Raw genomic sequence first — 19,152 nt, 5'->3', positions numbered from 1 at the left:
AGTGTTCATAAGCCTGTGGTAGCTGGCCACTGGGTATGTGAAGGTTCACAGTATTTGTCTTCTCAAATGTGTGTGTGTGTAAAATTTTCCGTCATATATATTGGAGAGAAAAAATCCCAGGTGATTCTAACATGTATGCAGGGCCAAGAAACACTGCTTGGGACTCTTAAAAATGTGGTATAATGAGGAGCTCTGTTTGGTGCTACAAAATACTTTACCCAGATCATTAAAAATGAACTAGCCGATCTTTCTGTACCATGCTTCCCTAAACTAAAAAACTACAGATATGGTTTAGAGGACCTTTCAAAAAGAAGACAAGCATTAAAAAGTTGATTTATTTTAAAATCTTCCAAGAGTCATGTCATGGTCTATTTCTAGCACAATAGTCAAAAATGATAAGGTCTTTCTTATGCCTGCAAGAGTATTTCCCAAAAAATGTTCTAAAAAAAATGCTACTTCTATAAGATGTGAATAGATATTATCCAATATAAGGGTTCTAAGTCAAAAAGTTTGAAAAGTGCTGTTGTTCTTTATTGTAATTGAGATTCCTAAAAACTTTTAATAAGACAATATGCATTGTGACTTTCTAAGGTGGTGAGGAAATATGCAAAAAGTGTTATCTTCTTTACATGGACTAGTTTCATAGAACTTATTTTGGAAAATAGTGCTTTGGACCAGAGGTTCCCAAATCCCAGGTAATGAAGAATGGCATCAGAACCGTTTGGTAAGCTTATTAAAATAACGATTCACAGACCACATCCTAAACTACTGGGGGACAGGAGAGCTCAGTATTAAAAAACCCAAGCAATTCTAAGGTATAGTCATGTTTGGGACTTAACGATATGTAGATCGTAATGTAGTAAAATAGTTTATACTATATGAAAGGCCACACCAATGCCAACCAATATGAAATGTCATGTCATATTTAACAGTCTTCCAGATAAAATAATTCCATGAGAGAAGTGTATATGCATACATCTTATGAAAGATAAGTACTAGCATGTTGGAAGTGTTGGCAAATTTAAATCTATCCATATAACTAACAACTACTTTGTAATCTCAAGGATGTACTATTATATCCCTTACTAATAGATAATTAATTTTCAGTGATTCTCAACCTTTTAATTATGTGTTTCCTCATGTCCGCCTTCTTCTCTGGCCTGATTCGATGGCCTGAGTTGTTAAACAACTCCACAGGATGCCATTCACATAAGTGGTTTCTCCAAGATAGAGCTCCTGACCCTTTCTCTATATGACACTACTTTAAGGTACCAGGAATATAAATCCCTTCTTAATTGAAAACTTACGAAAATGTATTTACTCGTACCTTGGAGCTCCCAGAGGTGTGCCATGCAGCGGCCCAGTCAATGACATATTTAAGTGCTTAAAAGAAGTAGCTACTTACTGTTATCAATAATTACTCAACATTTGTACCATGCTCTCTAGTTTACTAAGTACTTTCACATGAATTATCTTGCTTCTTTCCTTACAAAACCTTGTGGGTTAAGTAGGCATAATTGCTTCATCCAACCGATAAGAATCTCTGAGCTTTTTATGTGCTAACACAGTGAAAAATACAATTGTTAGCGAGGTGTCAAGGCTCCTGCTCTCAAAGAACTGACACACTATCTGAAAATAAAATATAAATTAGATACAGGAAACAGCTAAAGTCAATTTGAAGATATGATGTCAGCTAGAGCAAAGTAGTACATCAGGACTTTACACATACTAATAATAGCTAACACTGAGCAATTTAATCTTCACTCAACCCTTGAGGTAGGTAACTACTATTAGCCCCATTTTTCAGATGAGGAAACTGAGACCATGAGAAGTTAAGTAACTTGCCCAAGAGAATAAGTGGTGAACCAGAATTCAAACTCCAGATTAGTCTAGCTCCACAGACCACTCTTTTTTGCCATCACATTTTACTGCGAGGAAAGAAAATCCCCAAAGCAATGGGACAAATGTCAAGATTAGAAAATTACTACTTCCCATAAAGCTGGGATCACTGGCTTTACCGCCCAGCAGAAAAGTGATCAGGAGTCACAGGAAATCACAATAATGAGGCAGCAATATTACTTTGTCACAATACTTACCTCCTTGATTCGTTTAACCAAAGCATTCTGATCGAAAGCAACAGCCTCTGCACACTGATGAAGGTGATCCTGATATCGGAGGCAGAGCTGCAATACCTGCTGAGAATCCAGTTTCTCCAATTTGGTATTTGTTGGGGATGTCTGGCCACTCAGTAGCCCTTCAAAGCAGAAAAAAGAATGAAATTAAATGAAATGGAAATTACTGCTAATAAACTTGTAAATAAAGTAGCTCAATATGTGTACTGAAAACTGAGTAAGAACCTAAATTTAATCCTGCATCTTCTGTTATACACTAAAGACAAGCATAGCAACTATCATTTATGGGGTATCTATTATGTGCCAAGCACTTGGCCAAGGGCTTCCTCTGTGTTATTTTTTATACTCCTAATCACCCTGGAAAGTAAAGTATCATTATAGCCATTTTACAAATGAGGAGCCCAAGGTATTAGGAATATAAATCCCTTTTTAACTGAAAACTTAGGAAGATGTATTTACTCAATTACTTTTAATAATTAAAATGGTGTGAAACTGAGAAAAAATATAAAGAAACTATTAAAGAGATACAAAAATGAAAAAATTTGAAAAGTGAACAGAATGTCAGCTGACGCACTATAAATCTCATTCTTTACATTTTCTTCCAGCATCACTTTGATTGTATAACTATTAAATTCCCTTACATTTGCATAGGGCATTATATTTCCTTTCATATAGTTTTCTTACTATTCTTTCAAGTATATAGAACAGAATAATTATTAACATTTACAGAAGAAGAAATCAACTGAAGAGGCTTTAAATGGCTTGCCCATGGTCACACAGCAAAGTCCTCACTAGAACTCATGCCTACCAAATTCTGGCCAAGGGCTTTCCACCAAGCCAAAGGTTCACACACTTTTTGGTGTTAGGACCACTTTACCCTCTCAAAAACTGAGGACTCCAAAGGGCTTTGGTTTGTGTAGTTTATATCAATATTCACCTATTAAAAATTAAACTGAGAAAATTCTGAAATAATAAATCATTTAAAAATAGCAATAATCCCATTACATGTTAGCATAAGTAACATATTTTAAGGAAAATAATTATATTTTCCAAAACAAAGACGTGAAAAGAGGGCAACTGGTTTACATTTTTGTAAGTCTTTTAAATGTCTGGCTTAATAGAAAACAGCTGGAGTCACATAGCTGCTTCTGCATTTAATCTGCTGCTATTTCATACCATGTAGTCTCTGGAAAACTCCACTGTACACTTGTAAGAGAATGAGAGTAATTAGCAAATGTCTAAGTATTATTGTGAATATGGTTTTGACCTCAGAGAATCCCTAACAGGGTCCTGGGGATCTCGGGGATTCCCCTGTCACACACTGAGCAGCACTATGCTAGGCCGCATTCCGTCTATACCAGAGCCGATGATATAGCGCAAGGTAGACCAAAATAAACACGCCAATGGGGTGTTCCCAGGATGATTAGAGTGGTCCCACCCTCATCAAAGCTCATCCTGGGAACCCTTCCTCATTCCTGCCCACAACCACCAATGTCAAACTCTCACTAGTTCTCAGGTACTGGAGCCTAAGCCAGTGCTCTTTACCCCCCAACCAGGCTGTACGATGGGCAACCCAGTTGGGCTGCCCCATAAATCCTTGGAAAGGCCAGTCAGGGCTCTTAGATCTCAATCTGGCCTGTTACGGCAGAGTGCAGGGTTGAACCCGAGGCACTGCTCTGCTCCTCCGCATTCCACTGCCAGCACTAGGTCCCTTAGCTGTTCCACTGCTGATCCTTACACAAAGGATACCAGTTACTCCAGCAAACCCACCTCTATATAGCAGCTTTTGGTGGAGCTGGTATTTGCAGAAATGAGGACTTATTTTTTAATTGAAATTTTTATCAAAACCCGGTGTACAGGATCTCGTGTATCCCTTTGTCCAGTTTCCCCCAAAGGTAACATCTTGCAAAACTACAATACAATATCCCAACCAGGATATTGCCATTGATACAATCCACTAATCTTTTTCAGATGTCCCCATTTTATTTGCACGTGTGTTGATTTAGTTCTACACAATTTTTCCACATATGTAAGTTCATGTATTCACCACCACAGATACTGAGCCATTCCATCACACGAGGATTTCTTGTGTTGCTTCTTATAACCACATCCACCTCTCTCTCATCCCCTTCCTCATCCTTAACCCCTGACAAACACTAATTGGGTCACCATTTCTAAAACTGTCATTTCAAAAACGTTTTATAAATGAAATACAACATGTAACCTTTGCAGACTGACTTATTCCACCCAGCCTCATACATTAGAGATTCATCTAAGTTGCTGCACGTATCAGTAGTTTGTTCCTTTTTATTTGAGTACTATCCACAGCATGCACATACTGGTGTTTATTTAACCATTCACCTCCTGAAGGACATCTGAGCTGTTTCCAGTTTGTGGCTCTTACAGACAATGCTGCTACGAACAGTCGTGTACAGGTTTTTGTGTAAACATAAGTTTTCATTTCTCTGGGATAAATGCCCAAGAGAGCAACTGCTGAGTTGTATGGTAACTGCATGTGTAATTTTATAAGAAACTGCCAGTTTATTCTAGTGTCTCCAAACAAGGAAATGGGAATTTTCAGACCACTAAAATCTAACAAAATTATCAAGGGTTATCCTATCACTGAGAAATAATACAGTCCCAGAACAGACTTGGGGAGGAAGGTACCAAAAGCTTTTTGCTCTCAATCCAAGACTGAAGTAGGAAAAGAGAGAGCATGCAACATGCAAGGGGGAATGAATGATTTTGTGCCATCGATAGTGGCCAGGATAATGTAAAGGTCATAAAGAAAATTATGATAAATCCAACAGTATAAAAAGATCCCTCAGGGCAAAAAATACCAACAGTAAAAAAAGAAACCAAGGAAAAATATTTGCAACTCATACCAAAAAGGGTAAACTTCCTATTACATAAAGAGCTCCTAGAAACTGGCAAGCAAAAAATCAGCAAAAGATAGAGGATATGAAAGGTGTTTCACAGAAAAGGAAATACCAATGCTTTGACTCTAAGAAAAGATGTACAACTTCACTCATCATAAGAAAAACTTCACTGCTAGCCCAGTTTTCACCGATCATATTGGTAAAAATCCAAAAGTATGATAAAAGCTCCATAGCTGGAACTATGAGGAAACAGACATAGATGACTAGTGCATAAGTTGTTAACATCTCCACAGAGGGCAATTTGGCATGGCTATCAAAATTACAAATGCATAAAGCCTTTGATGCAGAAATTTCACTACTAGGAATTTACACATACATTGTTAGCACACGTGCTAAATGATGTATAATGTATATATAAGATTCTTTGCAGCAGTGATTGTAATAATAAATATGAGCAAACATCTCACTGTCCATTAGTAAGATGCTTGTTGATTAAATCACGGTACATCCATAAATAGTATTATATGACTATAGAAAAGAATGAGTAAGCTCTGTATGAAGTCACATTAAGAAACCTCCATAAGATTTAAGTATATAAAATAAAAATATATAGGATACTGTATAGAGTATGCTACCATTATGTAAGAAGGGGGACAAGTAAATAAAAACATATATTCATATTCACTTATATTTGCACAAAGAAACTCTGAAATGATAAGAATTAGATGGAGAAAGAGGGTATGGAGAGAGATTTTCATAACAGACTTTTAACATTTTTTAAACCATATAATGTATTTCTCTTTCAAACATTTTTATTTTTTTATTATTTATTTATTTATTTTTTTAGGCGAGGCAACCCTTGGTTGACCTCACAGACTGCAAGAACCTTCTCAGCTTACAATCCCTTATTTTTTATTTTTTTTTTGCGCCTATAGCACCTGGTCTTCCTAGGTGGTCTCCCATCCAAGTAGTAACCACACCTGGCCCTGCTTAGCTTCCGAGGTCAGACGGGATTGAGCTTGCTCAGGGTAGCACAGCCTTAGACTCTTTCAAACATTTTTAAATAAACTCATTTTAACAAAAAGTGGCCAAGGTCTTTCCCACCTAATAGTAATGTTTTGTTGGGCAGTTTTCCTTTTTTCCTTTACCCCAAATATCCCCAACTCTATAAGTCAAAACCAGTTACTACTATCTTTCATTCTCACCAAGGTTTATATGGCTGAATACACGTTAAAACAGTATCTTCTCCTAGGCAATGAAAAGCCTCATTACAAACTGTGAGCTGGTAGAACAGGGACCATGTTTTATTTACCTTTTTATCCCTTGTGTCTAACATATAGCACCTCTGGTACATACAAGGTTCTCAAATTAGGTTAAGAAGATGCAATTCTGCTGGAATTCCAAGGAAGGAGTGAGCTGAGTTAGACTCTAGGAGGAAAAAAGGCTTTTCAGGGTCCCTACTCTGTATTCTCCACATACACTAAAGAGTGAGGCCTGGTTCCAGTCTGAATCTGCTCTTCCAAAGTGAACAGAAAGATTTCCAGTGCTTGAGATGACTACTGGGAACCTGTGCTAAAGACCTGGAGGAGAAAAACTACAGGTCCAGCTCAAGCTTCCGAAAGGCCAAAGCAGAAGACATCGAAATCATCTAAAAATAAAGCTCAGGTATAAGGGTCTATTATCAGAATATGTTTCTTTGACTTACAGGAATCTCTGAAAATCTGCCACAAACCCTCCTCCAGATAACAGAAGCAAGACAGAGAAAAAAACGATGGGCCACTTTTTCTATTCTTGAAGTTACAAACTGTGGCAACCCAGGCAAATTCTAGAAGAAATAGATACAAAGCACTCCCATCATTCTGAAGTGTCAGGAACCCATCTCCCTCATTTTGATGACTGAACCATCCCTATATTTTCTGATAAAAGGAGGAGGGAGGACAGAAAGTTAGATAAATTTAGAGATGGTAAATTTTGTCATTTTTAGGAGATGATAAACTACCAGCTCTCAGATCTGTTTTTATTCTGAATGCACATTAAGGATTTAAAAAAATTCCTTAATGTGGATGCTTTAAATGAGTTGTGTATTCTCCGGCTCTCTCCACTTTCTACTGTCTTACACCCAGCCAGCTTTACTCATTCACATTGTGGGCCCAGTTTCTGTGGGCCTCTAGGTTTACACTGCTGTCTGAATTCCTACTTACCAACTCTAATAAAAACCTAAACCCTTAAGTAACAGAGAAGGAACCACATATCACTTTGAAATTATTTTGTGTATAATTTTATAAATGTTCTTTATGATTAAGATTTTTTCTTTTTTTACTTTTTATTATATGTTTTTAAATGTCTAGAAAAGTAGGAAAAACTATGTACCCAAATATTCACCATTTACGTTCCACAACTAACACTTTATCATATCTACTTCATCTTTCTTTATATTTTTTTCTTTTCCTGAGCCACTAAAAATTATGGATATCATGACACTTCACTCCTAATAAATATACTATTCTTCCACATATTTATGGTTAGTTTTTCACATTAAATAAGTTTCTAAATTACGTCTTCCTTACGGTGCTACAGAAAAGGACCATTACGCTCGGTTTTCTAATTCCTCTTTAACTTAAAACAGTGATATACACAAGGTAGATGTTTACTGAGTTAAAAACCTGATCTAATAGATTCCATATATTAAGGGTTCGTTTTGCAAATTGTAAAAACCGAAGACATTTCCTAAGACCCTGGTGAAACCACTTTGTTTATACAGGAATGAAGAGGGGGCTCCAAGGAATGGGTAAGGACCAAGACTGAATATTACACTGATCCAGCAAACGACCATCTGTACCTACCTCTTTGTGTAAAGTGTTGAGTGGAAAAATCATCACGGTTAGAAATTTGGAAAATACTTTGCTGAGCAATCTTTTTCTTTTTGAAATGTCAGGTAAGGGGGAAAAAGTTTTTCTAAAGTATAGTAAAGAGCCATGTGGGTATTAACCTAGGCTACTCCCAAGCTGAATTCCTTGATTTTTAAAGTCTTAGCCACTTATTGGACTAGAAATTAGTATTGAGCGTAGTGGGGCCCATGTCTGAGAAACAGTGTAACAAGCTCCATTTTCTACTACAGAATCTAGAAAACAAAATCTATGTAATGCTGTCAAAAGTTATATTGAGAGGGTACAATTAAGCAACAACAGATCATGAAAAAAGAAACTATTTCCCTCTAAAATCAATAAGAGACTTTTGACTATACTGGTCATGGTATATTGCAAAGACAAAAAGCACAGAAGCCATGTGTATTCCTTATGTGAACAAACTCTAGTTCTCAAAGGCACTCCTTTACCTTTTCCTAAAGGGAAAAGTCTAAAAATATCTGCCCAACCTGGACAGGGTCTTATGTGTTAGTGATCAATTCCTTTGGGGAATTTAGAAAAGGGTGCCCTCCATGACTGGTTCCCTTAGAAACTTTTATCTCATTCAGTCACCTCAGAGGAGCATCAATCTCATGCAGGAGAAGGAGCCACTCAGAATGGCTATCGTCATTGTTTCGGTTAAACTATGTGGCAGAAGAGACTGCAAGTACAAACAAGCACAGTATAACATGCCAACCTAACACAATGTTCAGTGTGGATATAAACAATGCTCCCAGGATCTCCCTCTTAACAGTTTCTAATGACTACTAGAGGCCGAAAAAGCACTCTCACTGAGGTAGTACTATAGACAGAATGTTTGTGTCCCCTGCCAAAATTCAGATATTGAAACCTAATCCCCAATGGCATGGTATGAGGAGATGGGGTTTTTGGGAGGTGATGAGGTTACAAGGGTGGAACCCTCATAAATGGAATTAGTGCTTTTATGAAAGAGACCCCAGAGAGCTCATTTGCCCCTGCCAGCATGTGAGCACAGAGCAAAAAGACAGCTGTCTATAAACCAGGAAGCAAGCCCTCACCAGATAGCAAATCAGCCAGCACCTTGATCTTGGACTTTTCAGCCTCCAGAACCATGAAAATAAATTCCTGTTGTTTATAAGGCACCCAATCTATGGTATTTTGTTATAGCAGCTCAAATAAACAAAGACAGGGAGAATGAGAAAAGCTGAATTTAGCCCCGTTATTTATTAGCTTTGTGAATTGTGACAGTTTAGTTTATATCTCTGCACCTCAATTTTCTCATATGTAAAACTTGTACAATGAAAATTCTAAAACACTGCTGAAAGAAATTGAAGAAGACATAAATAAATAGACAACTCATGTTGCACGACTTGGAAGACTTAATATTGTTAAGATGTCAATACTTCCTAAAGTGATCTAAAGATTCAATGCAACCCCTATCAAAATTCTAATGACCTTTTTTGCAGAAATAGAAAAATCCATTGTAAAATTCATATGGAATCTCAAAGGACTCCCAATAGCCAAAACAATCTTAAAAAAGAAGAACAAAAGTAAAAGATTCACGCTTCCTGATTTCAAAACTTACTACAAAGCTACAGTAATCAAAACAGTGTGGTAATGGCATAAAGAAAGACATACAGATCAATGGAATCTAATAGCCCAGAAATAAATCCTTACATACATGGTTTAATGATTTTCTACAAGAGACCATTTAATGGGAGAAAGGATTTTCTTTTCAACAAATGATGCTAACAAATGGTATATATCCTCATGCAAAAGAATAGAGTTAAACCCTTATCTAACACCATATACAAAAATTAACTTAAAATGGACCAAAGATCTAACACTATAAATCTCTCAGAAGAAAAGATAGGGCAAAAGCTCACCACATTGGACTTGGCAATGATTTTTTAGATATGACTTCAAAGATACAGGCAACAAAATAAAAAAAATAGACAAATTGGACTTCATGAAAATTTAAAGTTTGTACATCAAAAGGCACTATCAACAGAGTAAAAAAAGGCAACCCACAGAATGAGAGAAAATATTTGCAAATCATATATCTGATAAGGGATTAATATTCAAAATAATATATAGAAAACTAAAACGTAACATAAAAAAAAATTCGATTCAAAAGACCTGAATAGACATCTCCAAAGAAGATATAAAGTGGCCAATAAGCACTAAGCACATGAGAAGATGCTCAATATCACTAATCATAAAGGAAATGCAAATCAAAACTACAATGAGATACCAACTCACACTCATTAGAATGGCTACTATTTAAAAAAACAAAACAGAAAATAAGTGTTGGAGAGGATGTGGAGAAATGGCAACCCTTGAGCACTCCTGACAGGAATGTAAAATGGTACAGTCACTGTGAAAAACAACATGGCAGTTCCTCGAAAAATTAAACATAAAGTTACCTTACGGGTACCAGCAATTCCACTTTTGGGTAAATACCCAAAAGAACTAAAAGCAGGTCTCGAAGAGATATTTGTAGAGTCATGTTCATAGTAGCATTGTCCACAATAGTTAAGATGTGGAAGCCACCCAAGCATCCATCAATGGATGAAAGGATAAGCAAAATGTGGTATTTATGTAGTGTTATATTAGTCTTAAAAAAGAAATTCTGACATATGCTACAACATGGATGAACCTTGAGAACAGTTTGCTAAGTGAAATAAACCAGACACAAAAGGGCAATTACACTTACATGAGGTGCATAAAATAGTCAGAGAAAGAAAGTAGCATAATGGCTGCCAGGGGTTGAGGGGAGCAGGGAAAAGGGAGTTACTGTGTAATGGGTACAGCGTTTCAATTTGAGATGATGGAAAAGTTCTGGAAATGAATGGTGGTGGTGTTTCACAACGATGTGATTACGCTTAATGCCACTGAACTATACAATCAAAAAAGTTAAAATGGTAAATTTTGTGTTATGTATATTTTACCACAAAAAAAATCAAGATTTTAATATTTGCTAAGCAAAAATATTCCACAATACCTCTCTAATAAAGCAGCAAAAAAAAAAAAAAAAAAAAAAATGTGGCCAATAGGGAACGAAATGAAAAAAAGAAAACAATAAATCAAGGGAAAAATAAATCTCATTTCCTTTTCTGAAAACTGAGCAAGTTGAATCGTATTTTTTCCAAGTCTGAACTTAGAAAATTCCATGTTTCTATGAGGAGAGCGATAGTATTATTCTATACAGCTACAACATATTTCTTTGATTACAGGATTGTTTGTAGAAAGAAATACAGTTAAGTTTAGAAGACCCTTACTTTGAGTATGAAAATAAAAGAAATGCAATCTACTATAAATATTCACAGTTTAGATGCTATAACCATGCAAGATCTCTCACTGAATGAATGCAGAAAGCCCATTTCGTCTCCTTTTTTTGGAAGAGTGAATGCCAGCTTCTAAAAATGGGGCACCTGGGTCCTCCTTGCAACTTGGCAGCTAGTGTTCACCAAACTCAGGAGTTCTCCACTTGCTGAAACATCAATACCCCCAAACTGCAGCTTTCCATACAAAGTGAAGATGGTTGTTTGGAGGACCAAATGATTCTTCCCTTTCTAAGAGAGTTTTCTTTAAGGAACTGAAAGCATTCTTTAAAACTTGGCATTTAACACATGACTCTGCTTACACTAGTTTGAAGTGTATACACAACTTCTTAGAAATGCAGACCTTGCAAGGCACACCAGGGCTGAATTTAAATGTGGGGAAGGTATCTTTAGAGGGTCAACAGCAATCACACTGGGGAGCTGAGCTGAAATTTTTTCTTGACGTTTTCAGAAAGATGAATCACGGATTCACTTTAAATACATGAAGTACTAAGAAAAAGACACAATAAAAAAAATCTGAAATATTAATACCAGGACTTTCCTACTCAAAGGGGTTGCCCCTCTTATAGGTGTTAACTCATGGTTTCCTTGAAGGATCACACACTCTGGGCAACAAGAAAGACAGGATTGTTTACACTGGAGAAAACGCCCTGATCAGATGGAAATTCTCACTTATTAATAGCTTAAAATGCTGAGGCAATACTCTTAATGTATAACAATTAATTTCTAAGAACAAGATCAATTTTAGAAAAAACATTGATTTTTCCACACATGAAGTCTACTGATAAGGAAAACAATCTCAATTTCTATTTAGCTTATATATAATCTACAGGAAATATAAAATATGTCTTCTACACACAGAGAGTTAAGACCCAAGAAGCTGGCAATAAAGTAAAGTGTCACATAGGAGAGCCTATTTGCCTATTATACCACAAAGCTAAAGAACCAAGAGTCCCTTTTCCCCCACCTACCCTAGAATACACATGACAGAAGTTCCAATCTATACACTGCACCCTACCCCCGACTCTAAGTAAAGAGTAATGTTGCGAAATAGGGACCTTCCACAAGGTACATTCCCTGGTGACAGCACTTTCCAGAAAAAAAAAAAGGGGTTTCTGAGGCAGCAGCAGAAACAGAACCAGTTGCAAAGTCCAGTCTCCACTGCCAGCTAGCACTGTTTGTGGTACAAGGTGTGTCAAGTGCTTGGTCATGGCGGCAGCAATGACCTCACTGGTCATTCTGTGTCATGATTTTGGCCATTATACTTGGATAGGTAGCCCTAAACCTGATTGTGGAGCTCTTCTGGAGATTCTGTAAACTATCTATCATCTTTTCAATAAATTCTGACTGATACACTTCACATCAATTCCTCTACTAGTAAAAGAGGGATAATACTATAAAAATTGAGAGGATTAAATGAAATAATATGTTAAAGTCTTTTTTAAACAATTAGCTTAGTAAATTAGTAAATAATTTACTAAAATGTAACTATTTCAGATACTATATAAAGCATTTTACATTTCATGAGTGAGAAAAACAATAGCTACCATTAATAACAGCACTCTTTTACCAACCACTCTATGAAGCATGTTATTTAACTGTCAAGAGGACCTCAGGAGGCATTTTATTATCTTCTATACTTAGTAAATATAGTAATACAGTAGTAATAATAATCATGACAACAAATCACAGTGATGGAAATAAGTGCTAGAATTAACAAATAAAAAACTATAAATTAATGATTTTTGTTCACAGAAATATTACTGTAATTTAAAAATGAGAGCTCTGGAGTTGCCAATTCTTGAAATTTTGGTGTACATCATTGGGCAACTTACTTGAGGAATTAACTTAAAATACTACTTTCCTCTTAATTTATGCTTAAGATAGTTTTGCTTATTTGAGATTTGGTTTGAAAACAAAAGTTTTCAGTAGCAACATAACTCACGTATAACTAAATCTTACTCTTTATGAGTTGTATCTCTAGAGCACGCCTGGTTAAAGGTTCATTTTTGGCATTTACCAAAGCATCCTTTTTGTGCATTTTTTTTTGACATTCTTGCTTTTACCCCAGTTGCCTCGTAAGGTCTGTGAGGGAAGAAATCATGTATTTTTATCTGTGAGAGACCCAAGGCACATAAGTGTTTCATAGACATCTACAAAGTAGTTCTCCATAGATGTTTGCTGTTTCATACACTGAGAAATGCTTACATTCGGATGAGTCCTGCAAACACATAATTGGTGCCCCCTTAGGTCTTGGCTAAAGATCCCTAACTTCTGAAGGCTCAAGTACCCAGTTACTTCGCTCCACTTCCTCCAAGCAAAGCTCTGATTTAAATTTATTTCTCACCACCGTAAGAGACACACATTCTATTCATATCTCTCCAAAGAAATGAACTCATTCCTGCCTCTAAAGTAAACTTACGTCACCCATATTTAAAGATATGGGCTCTTCTTGTGTGAGTAGTGAATGAGACCTTATCTATAAATCACTTGACTGCAGCCTTTTGAAAATTCGGCTAAGGCAGTTATGTGGAACTACACAATAAAAGTGATACCAAAGGTCAACAAAACCAAGGATTATACTTTGCTCCTTCCCTCTAGCAACTACGTAAAAACACACACACCATATATATCCCATCATCACTCAGTCAAAACTTAATTGATCTAAAGTAATTAAATCATATATTCAGCAAGTTGATTCCTTGGTTCTCTGACCCCTGGTCTCAAGTTCATTGAGATAACATATCTGAATCCCAGTGTGACCATAAATATAAAGATTTCTATCACAGGGCTGAAAGAACAGGTTTTTACATTCCAAGTCCATCAAGCATGTGCGTCACTGCCTTTGTTGTAGAAGATTCTCAAGTTATAAAAATTCAAACTTTTCCCACTATCTCTAAAGCACCCAGCTGTGAAAACATCCTCCTTTATGAAACATATCAGTTGATGATACTCAGAAAAAATGTTATGTCATTATTTGTTACTCTTTTCTCATTCTGTACTTCAGTTTCCTCAGAAACAGAAAGGAGCCCCAGAGGGGACTAGGGAGAGATCGGCGATCATAGGAAGGAAATCCTTGGTACCCCAAGCCAAGGAGAGGAGCTGAGGTTATGGAAGAGAAACAAGTAGAAGCCATATACCTCCAATCATCACACGCACAACACCAATGTGAGATACTAACCAAGTAACCCAAAGACACAAACATCATTAGAACAGAAATACATCTGATCTTATGATGAAATTAATATAAGTAAATTAGGGAGACAGACTTGCAAACGGGTTAAATACACAGGTTTTAGAATTAGACCTGGGTTTAAATCCTGGCTCTATCTTTAAAAGCTGTGTGACAGGAAAAGTCTTTAAACCTCACTGAACCTCAGCAGCCTCATCTGCCAAATGAAGAAAATGTCTACCAAGTTTAAAAATATATGGATAGTTTTTCTATCCTACCTATGTTCATATATATAATTTTTATTATAAAGACAAAGTTAAATTATACCTTGGAAGAAAACAAAGACTAAGAGTAGGTTAAACATATGTTTGTTATATGTTACAGTAGAAGCTAATAGATAAATATATAAAAGTGAAATATTTCCAGGATTATTTTTAGGGAGCCTTTCATTATGAAACAGTACATAAAAGTTACAGGAAATCAAATTTGGCCTTAAGTGAAGGAACTGCTCTCAACTAATCAAATAAAGGAGTAGATTGCCTTGTATGACAAAGAGCTGCTTGGGATTAAATATTCAGCAAGTCAAGACCAGAAATCTACTTCAATGAGATATTCCACAAAATACACTCAATTCAGGGACTCTACATGAAGTAGACTGGATGATAAAACTTTAAAAGTCCATTCCAATTCTAAGATTCTACAATCTTTGAACTCTACAATGCACAGCCAACTCTAGTGTCCATAGTAGGGTAGATTCCACCTTTAATATTGTCCCCAATAAGAGAAGGGTCTCCAAAGTCAGGTAAGAGATAGGTTTGCCACTCAAATGTGAGAGAAGCCCAGATAGTGGATCTCATGACCTCCCCAAACCATATTGTTTTCCTCTCTCTCGACAGCTTTTTTTCCCCTTGATGCCTTGCTTATAATTTATTCATTCTAATTCCACAAATGTTTACTTACCTCTTCTATAAGTCCACTTGAAAGAAACAAACTGAAACTCTAAAGGTTAATATACCAAGATTGTTTACTGCAGTATTATTTTAATACCAAAAATGTCCTCCAAGGGGAAAATGATTATATAACTATACAACTATTATTATATGTTTATGCAAAGAAATGCTATATGGCTATTAAAATGGTGTTTTCAAATAATATTAAATGACACGAGAAATACCACAATATAAAGTAAAAATGTGATTTAAATGACAAACTCAGCATAATTCTAATTTTAAAGTAAATGCATTTCAGATATATTTTTGTACTGGAAGGAAATACATAGAAAATGTTAACAATGGCTATGTCCAGGTGGTGGCATTTTTAATTTTCTTTTTTGAAATAGTTTTCCAAATTATCTAATATAATCATATATTCACTTAGTGATCATAAAAAACATTACTTAAAAAAATAAATATAAGCAAAAAAAGCTGTTATAGTTATCTTGGGTTTGTAACTCTGAAAGTGAAAACAATTCCTTTGAAAGGCGGAAGCCTGGAATAAAAAAGCAAGTTTGCATCTGACTCTGTGTTTGAGATGGTTGCTAAGCATAATGCTGTCCTTAAATTAATCAGTAAACAAGAAACAGCTGAGACAATATCCAGTTTTATTGAGGATGTGGAGCAACAGGAACTCTCAAACACAGCTAGCAAGGATATAAACCAGCATGATCGCTCTGAAGAGTAATTTGACTGTATCTAGTAAAACTGAAAATATGTGCACCCTGCTGGACAGTAATTTATTCCGAGTTACATACTCTAGAGAAAACTGTCATACATTTGTACAAGGAGACATAGATAAGGATGCCCAATGCAAAACTGTTTAATAGTAAAAAAATTTGAAACAGCTCGAACATTAGTAGGGCAATGATTAAATAAACTGTGAAATAGTCATTCAATGGAATACTATACAGCAGTAAAAATGAAGCATATATCAACATGGATAAATCTCAAAATATATACCAAAAAAAAAAAAGAAAGTTATAGAAGTATAAGAAAGATGTATACAGTAGAATGTGATTTATATAAAGTCAAAACACATAAAAGAACATTAGATGTTGTTTAGAGATATATAAATATGCAGTAAAAAGTAAAGCCGCAAAAAAATGCATGGGCATGATGAACACCAGTCAGATCAATGATTCCTGGTAGAGAGAAAGGAAGAAGAAATATTAGGGAAGGTTACAAAAGTGTGGCGAGGGAGCTTTATGTTTGAAATGTTTTCTCAGTCCCGCACCCTGGAGGCAAGGAAAAAAAAGATATAAAGCAAATATGGCAAAATATTAAAATCTGACAAAGTTGGTAAATGAAGATCCAGGTGTTATTTTTTTTCTATATGCTGAGATATTCCAATTGAAAAAAGAAATTTTAGGTAGCAGCTGGCAATCTCTATCGAGGGCAAGGCTCTATTCACTGAAGTAATTCTTAAACTCTTGAGTCTGAGACTCCTTTGCAAACCTGATGGAAGCTATCATGCCACTCCCCACAGAGGTTTATTACACCACCATCACTCCACCCTCATTCAGTAAAACGTATACTCTCTCTGTAGCCATGCGGTTGACCAAGGTAATTTCTACTCATGCCCAGAGTTAGCAAGACCAGACAATTTGGAAGGCAGTGACACATGGCAGCTCAGAAAGATAGCCTGTGACAAAAACAAGACTTTCACTGAAGAAAGACTGCCAGAGTGTTTGGCAACTAGTGAGGACGCTAAAATCCCAATGATAATAACACACAACTGAAAGTCTTCGAAACTAATTTAAATGGTTTGGGGAGCATTAAAAGAAATGTTCTTATACTTAATTAAGCCTTGGTGCAAAATCAAAATTTTAAATTAAATTGTGACTGATAATGAAGATGAGTGAGATTTTTGTTCATATTTCTCAATACTTTCCCCTATTTGCACACCTTATTTAATAACATTTAATTTGCCTAATTTTTATGTTAATATTTGACTAATGGTTATGCTAGCTTTTCCAATAAAGCATTGTATTATTTTCAGAAAGTTCAGATGAATGAAAAAATGATACTTTTGGTTAGTAACTCAGTTAATGAAGTCTAAGGAAAATGGCTGCTGAGACCATGAAGCCATAATGAAAGAAACAGCTGACAATACACCTAAGTTGCTGGCTAAGTATCTGGAAGGACAGAGTCTTTTGAGTCTTAAAGAAATCAAACCTACAAAGGGACAGTAAATACTATAATTTAACATTCCATGTGAAAGTCTTAAACTGACTTAGACAAGTTTCTCCCCTGGAAGTTCGAAATCTGTGATACACTAAATTGTCCCAGAAATACTGACATTGTATACTTAACAATGCCATGTAAAATCTCCAGGTCCTTTGTTATTCTCATCTTTATATACCAATCCAAATCTTTTCTTCACACATGCCTCTTCCCCCATGTCCCGCTGGTCCTGTTATTCCCTCTACCTTAACTTCTACCCCTGCCTCTACTCCTGGGCTATATACATTTGCTGCCTCGCAGAAAAAGAGATACCAACCACAAAACTGTAGATCTGGGAGAACAACAATGGCCTAGTTAAGAAGCCATTTCCACCTCACTCTTTTCTTTCCTGGCAATGTCTTTCCCTGCCATCCACCTTTCCAAACCGCTTTTCCCAATAGTGGTTTTTTAATGAAATCTCTTCTGAATGAAACCTATAAATGCCCAACTCCTAAGACTTTCCAAGACCTTCATGCAAAACAAACAATAAATAAAACCGTGCTGCTTAATAATACTAAAAAGCCCATATTGGTTTCAGTTCTGCCCCTTCTTTGGGGTAGGGGAGGATTTGGAAGAATAAGGGCCTCTCTGGCTGTCACAGAGACTAGGGACACTAGTGGTATTTAGTGGAAAGGGGTACTAATCATCCTCCAATACACAGGGCAGTCCCATGCAATGAAGACTGGTCTGTCCAAAACGCCAGCAGTGCCTCCAACCCCCTCCCCAACTCTTTTAATGCAACACTGGCCAACAGACATTCACTGAGGGAGGTAACTCCAGCTAATTTTCATAAATATCCAGCTCATCTTGGCATTTCTTAGCTTTTAGGAATATACAAAACAGGCCATCAGGTTCCCCAAATTCCCAATGTCACACAGAATTCTAAGGAGGGGATGGCAGGTGGTGGCACACACTCCACATAGTCTGCAGTATTACCTTCTAGTGTTTGGAAATCCTAAAATAAAATGACTATGTTTTGAATTTGGTATCACTATGTTCTAGAGACTTCCTCACTCTCACTTGAATGCAGCACTTTACTGAGCCAAAACAGCTACAGGGGCCATTCTTCCCTGAAAATGAGTCAAGGCGGTTACATAACCCTCCACAGGGATCCACACACAGCGACCTCAGAGGGAGTGTGGGAGGGGCCCGGTAAACATCTCTCCTCTTCATCAGTTCATGCTGCAACTCAGATTCCTCCTGACAAAACAAACATGGCTTTTATGTCATAGTAATTCTTTTGTAGCAGGCAACTCATTCTCACATTCCTTCTCCTGCTTATTTTTTTCCCCATAATTCTTTACCCTTTGCCCACAATCGCTCCTCCCCGCCATGTTGTACTATTTGTATGGAAAAAAAATTTTGAGTTGTTTCTTGCCAAGTGTGACATCAACTCATTCTTATTTAATGATGTCCAGCAAGAACTTGCTCTCCCAAAACGTTTGCTAGTTTTGAAGCAACAAGATTACTAACTGCATTTTGTTTCCTCTGTCTCTTCTTTTTGATGTATTAGTGTGTCTTCTGA

General features: G+C 36.3%; 1 protein-coding gene across 2 annotated transcripts in view; it reads right to left on the bottom strand.

The window, feature by feature from the left end:
* Positions 1–19,152, bottom strand: part of BORCS5 (BLOC-1 related complex subunit 5) — a 64,129-nt gene that overhangs the window by 20,404 nt on the left and 24,573 nt on the right. For both annotated transcript variants that reach the window (XM_006912627.3, XM_006912626.3), the window contains exon 3: positions 2,097–2,254. In XM_006912627.3, the coding sequence (XP_006912689.1) occupies positions 2,097–2,254 (158 nt within the window). The remainder of the gene's footprint in view (positions 1–2,096; positions 2,255–19,152) is intronic.

This window comes from Pteropus alecto, unplaced genomic scaffold, assembly GCF_000325575.1.
Source record: "Pteropus alecto unplaced genomic scaffold, ASM32557v1 scaffold103, whole genome shotgun sequence".
NCBI classification, from domain to species: Eukaryota; Metazoa; Chordata; class Mammalia; order Chiroptera; family Pteropodidae; genus Pteropus; species Pteropus alecto.
The sequence above is the reverse complement of the archived record's forward strand: the minus strand, read 5'-3'. Positions and strand labels throughout refer to the sequence as shown.